Source organism: Ptychodera flava, chromosome 11 (assembly GCF_041260155.1).
Source record: "Ptychodera flava strain L36383 chromosome 11, AS_Pfla_20210202, whole genome shotgun sequence".
NCBI classification, from domain to species: domain Eukaryota; kingdom Metazoa; phylum Hemichordata; class Enteropneusta; family Ptychoderidae; genus Ptychodera; species Ptychodera flava.
Window position 1 is genome coordinate 34058969 of NC_091938.1, and position 14134 is coordinate 34073102.

Here is a 14134-nt window from a genome sequence, read left to right on the forward strand (position 1 = left end):
TTAAAGTTCAGGAATGCAAAATTTTTTAAAAGTGTTCTGGCAGGAATGCCTGTACATGTATGTTAGCTTGGTTCAACAAGAATGAACAAAAACACTTCATAAGTTTCTTTTGTGATTGGGTAATTCCATTCTTTAGGCAAAGTGAAGGATTGTTTTGATGCAGATCTACTTCGTACACAGCTGACATTTACTGAGTTACTTGCTGACTTAGATACATACTTATAGTCACCTACTTATTTATTCATTTTCAGTATATCTTAAAGACATCAAGGAGGTGAGAGTTGGAACAGAGACAGACACTTTCAAGAAATACAAAAAGGAATTGCATGAAGATAGATGTTTGTCGTTCATCTTTCCCGGTAATAACAAAACACTGGATCTGGTAGCACCCCATGCAGAGTCAGCTATTCTAGTGGTCAAGGGAATTAGAGGTCTGAGGAAACAACTTATGAAAGTTGATGTCCATTCCAAGAGAAAGAAATATCCTTTCAGAATTAGACAGTGTGATTCTATTGATTTTTTCATCACTGAATTAACTATTCAACATCATTTCCTTTCTTTCTATGCTGCATACATGTATTATCCTTTCAGAAATCAGATTTGCCGTAAACTGTGCATTCAGTGTTCAAAGTGCACAATAATAGTATTTGTCAATGCAAAGTCTATTATGTGAGTATTGATTGTTTCTGACCTGTGCACCCCCAGTGCCCAGTAAATAGATCCACTCTCGCCATTGATAACAATGGGTTTGGGCCAAACCATTTTGGTAAAAGGGTTAAGTATGCTAGTTTTAAGAACCACATGATTCAGTATCAGAAAGGACCATTCATTAAATCAAGAATCATTCAGCACATACATGTAAGTGTATTACATTTGAACAGAAATATTGAAACACTCCCATATTACATATGTCATTCTGTTGCATTCTTACCTATCATGGAAAAACATACCTATATTTTGGTCAGATTAGAATTTTGATATGGTCTGGCACAATGAAATCAAAGTCAATAGAGTTAAAAACATGTTTGTTTAACTGTGCATGCTCTTTAGATAAGATTCAGAATTTTTTCAAAAGAACTATGAAAGACAAAAGACTGATTGTGCAAGTTTTCTTATCTTTTTGGAAACAACCCACCAACTGCTGGTGGCATCTCTTACATCCCCTACAGCATACAAAGATATTGTGAGAAAAGTCGTTATTATTACTAATCACAGACCAAGTTCAGATAAAGCTTGTTGTAATGTGTAGTATTCTACGTCCCTAAAATGCAAAGAAAAATCAGGGTGATATACAGTGGCTTCTATCAGTACATGATATGATATTCTTGGCATTGTTCATTGCATACATGTAGTATTGTAACCAAAACTCTCATATTTTGGTGTTTGATATCAGACATGAAGGATGATATTCTGAGTTGCGTATTTGATAATTAAGTCTGAATAGAGACATTAGATAGCTGATAGTCATAGCTCATATTGATTACTGTAGCTTTGCAAATTACTGTATACGGGTATGTCAAGGGTTGATTTGTTTTGCGGCCAAGGTTGTTTACAGACCTGTCAAGGGAGATTTTTCCTATATTTAATTCATATTGGTGTTTATTGAGCAAGAAGTCACTTCATTGTAAATCTTCTTTCAGTTGAAGAAATTGTTTTGAAGGAGATCATCATTGGTAATCAATCCACAATTTACTTTTGTTTAACTCTCTGTGAGTCTAACCACTGATAAGAAAGTCATAAACATAGTTAAAATCAAAGATACATTAAGTATCAGTTAATTCTATTACACATGTGAAATGAGAAAGTGTTCCTAAATTAATGATTCAAGCAGACAGTATTTTATTGAGAGGTACAGGTATGATTTGTGTAAGCATACTGGGATTTTTTTTGAAAAAAAATGATGACATTGAATGGTGATGATGAATCAATGAATAATTAGACAGTGTTGTATAGGATGCTTTGTGTGTGACAATGAACATTGATCATGGAATTTGCATTCTTGCAGTGAAAAATCTATATTAAGTTGCTTCACCAATACTACTGCACAGCCCTTGAAATGTTAAAGTTAAAAAACGATTGATTCTTTTCAACTTCACATGAATTCTAGACAGCATTGTACAAACATAGTGTGAGACTGAATAACCAGAGTTGAAGACAATAAGTTGTCTTGTTTTAGTGTTCACTGAAATGCTGTGAATACGGTACTGAGACAAAAGTACAAAAGTAGACCTCTATTGTTCGACAAAATGTCATGAAAATGCCAAGCAATGTAGCCGACATTCCGTAGATCACTGAAATCAGATGACCTATTGACAGCATGAGTGGTATACAGTAATATTAAAATTCAAAGACAATGCTTTCTTTATTGTAGTAGCCCACCACCCTAGTTGTTTATTACATAATTTGACTCCCTAACTTGTTCAAAAATAGCAATGTACAACCTGTCTCTGTTTATAGTACCATAGGCATTAATAGTTAACTCTTTTTCAGGAGAATAAATGTTTCCAACTGTGATGGCCTGTACAGTAGCTAGGGCCATTAAAGAGTTGAGAGTAGAACAGTAATGCTAATATTGTTTAACTCAGTGTTTTTGTCTGAAAAAGTGAAATGTAGATACTTTAATAAGAACACAGTGACTGGTCTATAGTTGTACCTCTTGCTATCATGGAAAAACTTATATGGCAACTAAATTTGATGTGGACAAACTGCAGTTAACTTTTTATACTCAATCTGTCGTCATAAACAGTAAATTGTCAGGTATGACGTAAAGTGCCACTGACCAAGAAAATTTGTACCATCACAACTGTAATGATACATGGTGTTTAACACTGAGTAAAAGTAACTGAGATAAATGTGTAAGTTATGTAAGTTATAGACAAAGTCAGCTCAATAAAGTAGTTAATAAGCAACATGTCTATTATTCAACATTACATATTAGATTCTCAGAAACAATGAATTATTAATGCATCACTCAGTATATTAATTACTTGCTCCCATCTTTCTTCTTATACTGCATTACAAAAAAAATCAGAAATTTCATCATGACTTTGGAAAGTGATAATTTTCAATTATGAATGGTCTGAAACATTTATATTTTTGTTAAAATAGTGTTTATAAGGAAACAGGTGTGCCTTTTGTCAGGTAAAATAGAAATGAATGATTCAGATATTTCATACTGGATGAACAGTTGTTAAGTTCTGTTAAATTCTGTTTCTGAAGACTTCAAATGGTCATCAGAATTTACAAACAGAAGGTTCGCTATGTGACATGTCATTGTAAATTTGATGTGAAATATTACAATTGTAGGATGCTGCATCCAGACAGAAAGTTGAAAGGGACAACTGCATTAACATTTAATAACATTTTCAGTTTTTTTTGGTTCCATAACACATCCAAATGTCTTTTTATTCTCTGGTGTTGACATAAAACCATTAGCCTAGCAAACACAACACTGTACAGCATGCATTAAATTATTGACAAGTGATTTTAATTTGGACTATAAAAAATTCAGTAAGGTAAGCATATGCAAGGCTGCATCCACCAGTTGAATATTTGGCATTTTGACATGACATTTGAAGTAGAATTGCAAACTGTATTTCAGGAACTGGACAAAAATAGCTGAAAATTCATGAAAAGACACGTTATCAAGTTTAATATGACGTGGTGCATGGTTGGGAATGGTACAAGATGACACCCTCTTCCTACATGTACAGTGTGTTGACAATGCAAGCATTGTTCCCATTTATTCATCTGTGTACTGCAGAATAAACAGGAAGCATTCTTCAACATTTTAGATCGAACTTACAGTTCAGAAAAATGTAAAAACAAACCAATAATCAGGAAGCTGTATGCATTACGTGAAAAATATGACCCAGAACTCATTTGTAGATGTGTATTGATTTCACTAATGTGTGGTTGAACCAATTTAGGGACATGGGCGTGAAAGCATTGGTTTCAGTGGATATGTGATGTCTAGACTGATTGTAGATTAATTGTTTCAGCTTCAGTTCAAAGGTTATATTCACGTGTGGATGGCGATATCAGCCACAGCGGTACATTTTTATTTATCAGGTTAATGAAAATGACAAGGCAATATTTTGATGTGCTTGTCAGTGCAAATTACCCCCACTGTATCAGGTCCCCTGAGAAATCAATACTCAGCGTATTTTCAATTTTAATATTTAATGTACATTACCTGTACAGCGTTGCCTTCTGCCCCAGAACTAACAAACTGCAAATTAAAGAACAAAGAGTTGACCCGCCATGGCAGAGTCACACACTTCAATTTATTGTTAAATCAAATTAAGGCAGTGCAGTCATTTGGTTTGAACTGGCCTACTTCCCGCTATGCATCATGGGATATCATGATGAGTCAATATCGCATTATATTGATTTACTTCAGAGTAATATTTGTACAATAAGTCTTTCAGAGGTATTGCTCTCCTTTCAGCTCCTAAAATTATTCATTGTTGACGGCACAGGGTAAATAGAAAATTAAACGTCAAAGTGGAATGGAAATTGCAGTGAAATCTGCGCTTGCATGGTGCCTACATCAAGTCATCACAGCAATCATCCAAGAATTATGAATTTCATGAATTATTAATTAGTTTGCCATTATTGAATTGTGACAAGATCTCACCCATCAATGTCCCAGAACACCAAGACATTGAAATTGTAACATTTATATTTCTGACGTGTTCTTCATTGTCCTGAGTACATTGATACGTCATTTTTATAGAAATATTGTTCTAATCTGCAGGCAGGTTGTAATTTGTATAATGAATAATTCCTTTGACAATTTATGATTTGATACAATCAGAATTTAATCAAGCTGTGTGTCCATATATTATTCCCATTTAATTGTCATCATGGATAAGAGATGAAATGTCAAAACATAATTGATTTTCTTTCCTTAATGGTTTGATTACATTTATTCATGAGCATTTTGAAAAAGCTGACAAGGATGGTGATCAGACTGTAGATTTCTTAGAGGCGTGTGAGCTACTGACCCAGCTCAACATCAAGGTGGACAAGGCCTGGGTGAAAAGTTTATTCCAGGTATGTGTCTGTTTATGAACCAATGGGAAGTCACAGATTGCATCATGTGATATCCCACTGGCAAAATGTGACAATATTTTGATCAATCAGTGTTCATCTGTGCTAAGTACATGTATGTTGCCAAGAGTTGAATGGCAGGGGTAACATTATTATAAAACACATCTAAATATCCATAGCTTCTTTTCATGGTAACTAACTATTCATTAAAACTTATTTTGTTACACGTAAATAGTCGGTAAGATATTCAACTAAACACATGTGATGTCAAGTACTAGTATTATATTTTATTAGTATGTCATCGGCAAAAATGCAGTGATCTCACAGGTTAATATTTGAAAATAACAGCGCAATGCTTGTAATGTACCATAGTTTGAACATATATATGCAAGTTCTCAGCTTGAGGAAAATCTCCTTTTAATATTTCACCCAAGAATTTCAGTGAACTTTTGTAATAGCTATGACTCACCTCAGCAACGAGTAGTAGTGCTGTTGGGGTGAATGAGGGTGGGAGGTTGGGGTTGTTGGTTAAATATCAGTTGTCATAAAATATGCACAGCAGCCTGTAGAGGGCGATGTAATAGTTCTACTTGTAAATTTGTAACATCTCTTCATAGAAATCGATGAAAGACCAGTCAGAAGGCAAACACAAACGTGACTATGTCATGGATGAAGACGAGTTTGTTGTCTTCTATGATGTCTTGACTAGAAGACCTGAAATTGTTGAACTCTTTAAAAGGTAAGCATAGGGTTTCAGAGGATGCGATGAATTGTTACACACCTATTTATATCTACGGAGTTTGTATGGAAATGGATATTGTCAGACACAACATCTCATTTTACTTGTGACAATATGAAGTTTTGTCCTAATGTATACATTGACTGAATAGACCACCAATGAAATAGTTTTGTCACTTTGGCTTAGGGTGATCTTAGGTACAATATAACTTTACAAATTTGATGTTTTTTCTTGGAAGAGAGGAAGTATATTAGAAACCATTTTACCAAATTTCAGTGTCAAAGGATCTTTATACAAAATTGAAACAAAGACCAAGTTTCAATATAACCAATTACAAGACATTTAGATTTTATAAGAATAATTTCTTCATCATCAGCCTAACAATGTATGTGTGGTTATATTGTTTTCTTTGCAAAATAGTGTAAGTTTTTATTTTATACAGCACATCCCCCTGGAAGTATGTATTCATCTACTGGGCCTGTTGTCTTCATAAAAATTCATATTTTCTAATTCGGTCCATTTCCATGATGACAGTAATGTCATTCAGTTCTGTATTTAGCCACAGACTTTGCAAGACTCGTTGGTCATTATAATGCTTTCATTCCTAGGTGTGGTATATGGTTAATTTACAGTTGATAATTTTGTATTTGAGAATCATCTGATTCCTTCGTGGAGTCTGTCCAATTTTGATCATAAATATCAGACATAAACTGGTATTGTTCTGTATTCCTAACCTTCCACATTGTATATTCAGTAAATGACAATATCTATACATTTGCAGGTTCATAATCAACCAAGTTTAATTCTCTTTGGCTTCAGTTTCTATTGTAACAAATACATCACAATTAAAAAAAGGAAAATTCAGATTTTATAATGCCACTAGAAAAACCTGGGTTTTTTTTCTCTCTCCAATACATGTAGGATACAACCTCTCAGCCAATCACAACTATAAGTTAAATTTCCCACAAATACCTAATTACATCATCCAATCAGAAGTTTTCAAAATTGAAATGTTTTTTACATATAAGTAAAAATGTTTAGCCTGCAATGAGTGGAAAACATGTTTGAAATGAATTTGCAAATGTGTGGATTTAGTATATCATTATATTCCATATTTACAACATAAATATTTAATTCCCAATTTATTTTTCTCCTCCATGTTGTATGTGATGTGTTTTTCGTGTTCCTGTCAATCAGTTTCTCGTAAGTTTACATTTTTCAGAAGAGGTGTAGATTTTTTTAATATTTTCACTCCAACACCCCACATTTTAAAAATGCACTTTCTTCATAACAACTAACCAAAGAATCAAATGTCAATCAAAATCAATTTTCTGTCACGCAGCATTGCTCTGGTGGAAACAAAAAAAATTGCCAACTTTGTCATCCTTAAAGAATTGGCAAAAATTGTGAAGAATTTAAAGAATCTGTGATTTTTTTTTGGCAGTAAATTCAAAGTCAAATTTAAAAGTTATGTTTGAACTATTCTGTTATTAAATTCCTTCAGAAGTCTATGATAATGTTGTTGTGTGTGGTTGATTTTGGTTTTCAAGATTGACAAGAAAGGCATTTCAATTATTTCATACCCATATCTAGTTCAACTCAACTTGACACTTTAGTTCTGCTGAGTAGCATTTACAGAAATAGATGAAATATCTAAAGGAGCAATGTGTTGGTAATATATGCCTCTCAGAGTCCTAAATTGTTGCTCATTTTCTTTCACAATCACATTTTCAATAAGGAAACGGCACATTTTGTAATGAAACCTTTACTGTAACATTGTTGTAAATTCAATATGGCTGCCGAGTTCCATCTCAACTCTTTGTCTAGAAAAATGTTGGCCTTAAACACCAATGGAAATGTGATTTCTTTCCAAATCTCAAAAGAGAATGACTAAATTCCTTGTAAGGGCTTGCCCTGGCACGTATTACCTCATCATTTGCCCAGCAACCAGCATACCTGTACTAACATCATGTTTCAAGTTTTTTCAATACAGTACACTGCACGATGCACAGAAGACGCAACACTTATATATGTACTTCTTTAACAAGCTGTCACTATTCCTTACCAGCCATTTTGATCACCACTTTTGTGATGTTCATTTTTAGGAGCAATTCACTGCTATAGCTCAATATAATGATGTGATATTGATAAACAAAACAGCTATTATTCTTGGAGCCTTTGACCTGTACATAGCATTTCATTTTATTCTATCAGCAAGACTGACCAAAAGTGCTGTAATTTCTTTGGTGTGAAAATGAATCCATGTTTGTATTACTTTCAACACATAACATAAATTTGACAACATTGCTTGGTGTGAATGAAATCCATCATTTGGATATAATATTATTGAGCTAGAGTGTATAATTATGAATACAGACATTTAAAAGTTTACTGATTACATATAATACCAAGATTAATCACAAAACAAGCAAAGCATGAACAAAATGATTATTGAGATGATTGCAGGTAATGGAATGTATAATATCTTTGACTAATATTGACAATGTAATTATCACAGAGTGTGGTCACTGATTAACCTTGGTCTGCATCAATATGGCTAACATTTATCAATGTAGGAATTGAAAGAATTAAATTACACCCAATTGCATGACTCTGGTATACTTAATCTAAAAAAAAATACATAAATTTTTAATGTACCCTTGATACTCCAGTAAGATGTATGTCTGTTTTATATGAAAGCAATAAGAGCAAATGATTGTGACTTAATCAAGCACATTGTACTGTTTGATTTACACTGTATTTACTGAAAACATCTACCAACTAAACTGTACAGATGTAATAGGGTCTAACCTCTGCAATAATTTGTCATGATATAGGAAAACAGTTCTGTGTTTTCCTAAGACTTTATGCACTTGTTCTTTTAAACAATATACACCGCTTTGAAAATACTAATGTTGTGATGTTCCAAGCAGATATGACTGTGTGTCTACTACCGGTATTTTGGTCAGATACATACTTTGGAAAATTAAAATCATTCTGAACAAAAGTTTTAGTGTACAGTTTTACGTGTTCATTCACATGTCAACGTTGACTTCATTCTGATGCAAAACATGACAGTCTGTCACACAAGTGCAACCTGTACGATATATTAATGGCAAAAATAATGGTTTTATTGAAGCAAGCAATGTAATTGTCACTGAACTTGTGTTCAGTTACTTCGGGCACTTCCTGTCATCATGTATTGATTTATTGTTCTAATTATTTTATCATCCATTTTGATTTCAGGTATGACTTCGGTGGAGACGAAATCTTTTTAACATTGGATGAGTTCAAAAATTTTGTGTGCACTGAACAACGTGTGAGTTTATCTACGTCATTAATGTTATAAAAGGAAAATGGGAACAAAACTATGCTACATTTTCTGTGAATTTCTGTATGTTTTACTGTTATAACTAAAACAAGCAAAGGTGTTGATGGGTTACTACCCATGGTCCAACTATTTGTAATGGAACATATGTGGTCAGTTAAAAGTCATCGTACTTCGTTAATCAAAAAAATGTAAAAGTTGATCAAAATACTTTATTATTCATGCATGCCATGGCAATATTTAGATTAGTATTCTTTCTGTCTGTATTTGTTGGATTTTGATTTGCAATGCACATTGGTATCCCAGTATTTCATCAATATTCATCAATATTCATGTTATTGTTTCCGGCAGAAAACTGACGTTAATGATGCATGGTTGGAGAAAATGGTGGAAACATTTGAACCTGATGAACAATTGGCCAAGGCAAGTCTACTGAGTTGTGATGGTGAGTTTTGATACACTCATGTTGTAGAACTGTACAGTACAAAAATTGTGACACATTGTTTTTGTAATATCATCCATAAAATAAGCAGTGGCATGTAACATACGGCAAGTCTGTACATGGCATGCATTGATAACAGTGACATTACAAAATATGTAATATTACATATTTCATTTATAACAGTGCTTCCTGGGGGAAATCATTGAGTGTGTATAACATACTGGGGGTATATCCAAAATGCACAAGGAATGACTTAGTGATGACGGCACAATAACTGGTTTGTTAATACAGCATGGGTTCATTTATTTCATATTTATCTATCTATTTAGGAGATATATGACTTGATTTGAACTGAATCCACTGTCATTATTAATAATTAAAGGACTTTAATGATTGTCAATCAAGCAAAGGTTTCGTAGGGACAGTTCTGTATATCCATAAATATAAACTTTTCAATGAAGAGTATTGTATACCCTGATATCTGAAAACCGTATGCATGTCTTTATAGATCCCTTGCTATGTTAGCATCTATAAATGACATAGAACATGGACGAAGAAACACAAGTTGTCATGTGAAATTCAGAGTCTGAAAATTTGGCAAAGGCACATATGCCAGGATTTTCAGTGAAACCAATCTTCAATTGAACTGATATCAGTGGGAATTTCTCCATTTCCAAACTCTGACTGACAACTTGGAATTTTCTTTTTCTTTCCAGGTTTCAAGTTTTTCTTGCAGAGTAAAGAAAACTCACTGATGAATCCACTCCACACAACCATCTACCAAGACATGACCAAGCCTCTCTCTGATTACTTCATTGCATCATCACATAACACGTAAGTGACAATAAATAATTAACAATACATTGATAGCATTTGGAGACCAGAATTTTATTTCAAAAGTCTGTTTTGGAGTGCTGTTGTACAAAACTATCACCCTGTTAAGACTGAATGATTGAAATATTATCAAGGAATTTTAAAAAATAATTGAAGCCCTTCTATGAATCAGATTACAACAGAAACTATGTAACATACAGACAAATATTACAAGTGTTACTTTATGATAATCTTTTCTCTAAAAAATAGCTTTTTCACTCACATTTTGTACTTCATTGGTGTGATACTATTATGTTTAGTGTACTCAAGCAATTTTGTGAATATAAATTTTCAATTTACCATTTGATTTTCAGCTATCTCCTAGAGGATCAATTGAAGGGACCTAGCAGCACTGAAGCCTATATCAGAGCATTGCGTCTAGGATGCAAATGTGTAGAATGTAAGTGACCCAAGCAAATTTGATTTGTTCTGTTGATTTAGATACATCCAATGGTGAATCTATGTTTTAGCACCATTGTACAGATGAAGATGTTTGTCGACATAGACCTCTCCTCCATCATAATGCATCGTACAGACAGGCTCTGATGTGGCAGTATACAGGAAACATTGGCAAGCCAGTGGGTTTATTTTCAGCCAAACTTTAGACAAAGTGACATGACTTCTCGTTGATTTTGCGAAGCTACTTTCCAACAAAAGTTGCCATCCTGTGTGAGGGAGTACAAATTCTATGAAGTTCCCCAATTCCTTGCCATCTGTCCATCACAGTATGCCACCTACTTGCAAAAGTATTAAGCATCTTGTTAAAGTTCCAGTATATAAATTGTACATGTTTTTCACATAGTGGATTGTTGTATGTTTTTCACACAGTGGATTGTTGGGACGGCTCTGATGGTGAACCAATTATTTACCATGGCTACACACTGACTTCCAAGATCAAGTTCCAAGACGTCATTGAAGTCATCAACAAATATGCTTTTGTTGCTTCTGAGTAAGAAATTCTATTTTGTTATTTTTCAAAACCTGTGCTTAATGAAAAGCATTGACAGACTACCCATTTGGACACTTGATAAATCAAGCTGAATGGTTCCTAGGCCATTCATTCTTTGAATGTCCATTCAAGAATGTGGTCACCACCAGCCTGGCAGAACTGCTTTCACTTTTGGCTCCCATGAAGGTCTGCAAACCTAAGTTTGCAACCCAACAGAAGCTACACAGGATGTAGAGCCAAGAGACCCCTCACCCAATCTTTGACTTGTTTTTGTTTACTTAGTTTATAGACTTAGTTTTTATAGTTCTAATCTTTACCTAGTTTATTGATTTAAAGTTTATTGGAAGTTAAGTTATAGTCAATTGACATGTTTATCATTTGTTAAGTGCACTTTATTTTTATTAGCTCCGCTGTCAGCGACGCGGAGCTTATCAAATAGGTTGATTTTCCGTCGTCGTCCGTCGTCGTCCGTCAACAATTGCCTTCTCCTCTGAAACCGCAAGTCCAATTGCTTTGAAATTTTATATGCAGTTCACTTTGGGTGACCTCACTTAAGTTTGTTCAAATTGTGGTGAAATTTGCATATTTGTATTTTTGGGGCATTTTTTGTTGTTTTTGGTGAAAAATCTTCTCTGAAACTGCATGTCCAATTGCTTTGAAATTTGATATGCAGTTTACTTAGGGTGACTTCAGTCAGATTTGTTCAAATCATGGTGAAATTTGCATATTTGTATTTTTAAGGCAATTTTTGTCATTTTTGGTAAAAAAATCTTTAAAAATCTTCTTCTTCAAAACTACAAGTCAGATAGCTTTGATATTTGGTACATATGTCCCTAGGGATGATCTATTTCAGATTTGTTCAAATTGTGCAGAAATATGCAAATTTGCATTTTAAGACAATTTTTGCCATTTTTGGTCAAAAAATGTTTTTTTTCAAAAAGTACTGGTCTGATAGTTTTGAAATTTGGTATACAGGTTTCTATAGATGAACTTAGTAATATATATTGAATTTCTGATGAAATCTGTAATTTTGTATTTTTGGGGCAATTTTTGCCATTTTTGGTCAAAAAATGTGTATTTCCAGCTCATCTGATAGCTTTGAAATTTGGTATGCAGGTTCCTACAGATGAACTTAATGATATTTATTGAAATTATGATGAAATCTGCAATTTTGTAATTTTGGGTTAATTTTTTTCCATTTTTGGTCAAAAAATGTGTATTTCCAAAACTACTCATCTGATAGCTTTGCAATTTGGTATACAGTTTCCTACAGATCACCTTAATGATATTTATTGAAATTATGATGAAATCTGTAATTTTGTAATTTTGGGGCAATTTTTGCCATTTTTGGTCAAAAAGTGTGTTTCTCAAAAAGTACTGTTCTTATAGCTGTGAAATTTGGTATACAGGTTTCTACAGATGAGCTAAGTAATATGTATTGAATTTCTGATGAAATCTGTAATTTTGTATTTTTGGGGCAATGATGCCATTTTTGGTCAGAAAATTTCATTCTCAAAAAACTACTCATCGGATAGCTTTGGTTGACATGTTCTTAGGGATGATCCAATGTGATATATTCAAAGTATGATGAAATTGTGTATTTTTGCAGCTTATTTTAGCCACTTTTTTCTGGCCATTGCATTGAGCTATCAAAGATTTCCACCTTCTTCATCAACATGTGTCAAAAATAGTTACTCTCTACATAAACACAGCGGAGCTATATCGGCCGCTAGGTCGCTTATGTTATCATTCCTAGTTTATTTCCTTAAATTGTTCAATGTTTTACTTCTCAGTTTGATTCATGTTATATTCTCTTGGCTCCACACCCTTCGTCCGGTGTGGACTTACAAAATCAAGTTGAACAGGTTCAAATTAATCATTTTAGAACAGTATTATCCTAGAAGTGATTTGAAAAAAATTTATGACCAGCATCTTCGCAGAATTAAAATAAATGTTCAAATGCCAGGCAAAGATTAACCCTTTGAGTGCCTAAGTCAAATTTTGTCACCTTTAAAAATATAGCGCATACAATTTTTTTCAGATCAAGACAATTTTTCTTTAGATTTTTCCCAACATTTTGATCAAACACTGAAGCTAATGTAAACCTACATCCATTTGCTCCTAAATTATTACGAAAAAAATCATAAAAATTGTTTAAAATTTTGCACTAGAATTTTGGAGGGAAAAATTACAGCACTCAAAGGGTCTAGTTGATGTTATACTGCCACCGTTCACAAATCAAATAACATTGCTACCAACATCCTTGATGATGAAAAACCTCAAATGTGGAAACTTCATAATGTTTACGTACATGAAACTCTGAAATGAAAGATTGCAGTTCTAACTCATGAATTTATCCTATTTTGTAAACTCAGCTACCCTGTGATTTTATCCATTGAGAATCACTGCAGTGTTCCACAGCAAGCTATCATGGCCAAGTACATGGTGGATATATTTGGTGGTATCCTTTGAAAGTTGATCATAATGTGTTAGATAGTGAATTTCTTGGTTAGGGAGTCATATGTGTGTGTTAGGTGGCAAATGAGGGACACTGTTTAGATTTGTCTGTCATAATCATGAGGTAAGTAATATAGTCACATAAGAGAAGTGAAATCACAAATTTTTAAACTAGTCAGTGATACAAAATCAGCTTTGCTATGTGTTCAGCCATTCGTGAAATGTCAATTTTTCTCAACTACAAATCATAAATTTCTTATATTTCAATTCGCTCACAATGCAAGTTCTTTA

General features: G+C 33.5%; 1 protein-coding gene across 1 annotated transcript in view; it reads left to right on the top strand.

The window, feature by feature from the left end:
• LOC139144133 (1-phosphatidylinositol 4,5-bisphosphate phosphodiesterase delta-1-like) overlaps positions 1 to 14134 on the top strand; it is a 44825-nt gene that overhangs the window by 16555 nt on the left and 14136 nt on the right. The window contains exons 3-11 of the mRNA XM_070714792.1: positions 252 to 480; positions 4929 to 5058; positions 5673 to 5794; positions 9041 to 9113; positions 9474 to 9567; positions 10281 to 10398; positions 10752 to 10837; positions 11266 to 11386; positions 13762 to 13847. Coding sequence (XP_070570893.1) covers positions 252 to 480; positions 4929 to 5058; positions 5673 to 5794; positions 9041 to 9113; positions 9474 to 9567; positions 10281 to 10398; positions 10752 to 10837; positions 11266 to 11386; positions 13762 to 13847 — 1059 coding nt within the window. The remainder of the gene's footprint in view (positions 1 to 251; positions 481 to 4928; positions 5059 to 5672; positions 5795 to 9040; positions 9114 to 9473; positions 9568 to 10280; positions 10399 to 10751; positions 10838 to 11265; positions 11387 to 13761; positions 13848 to 14134) is intronic.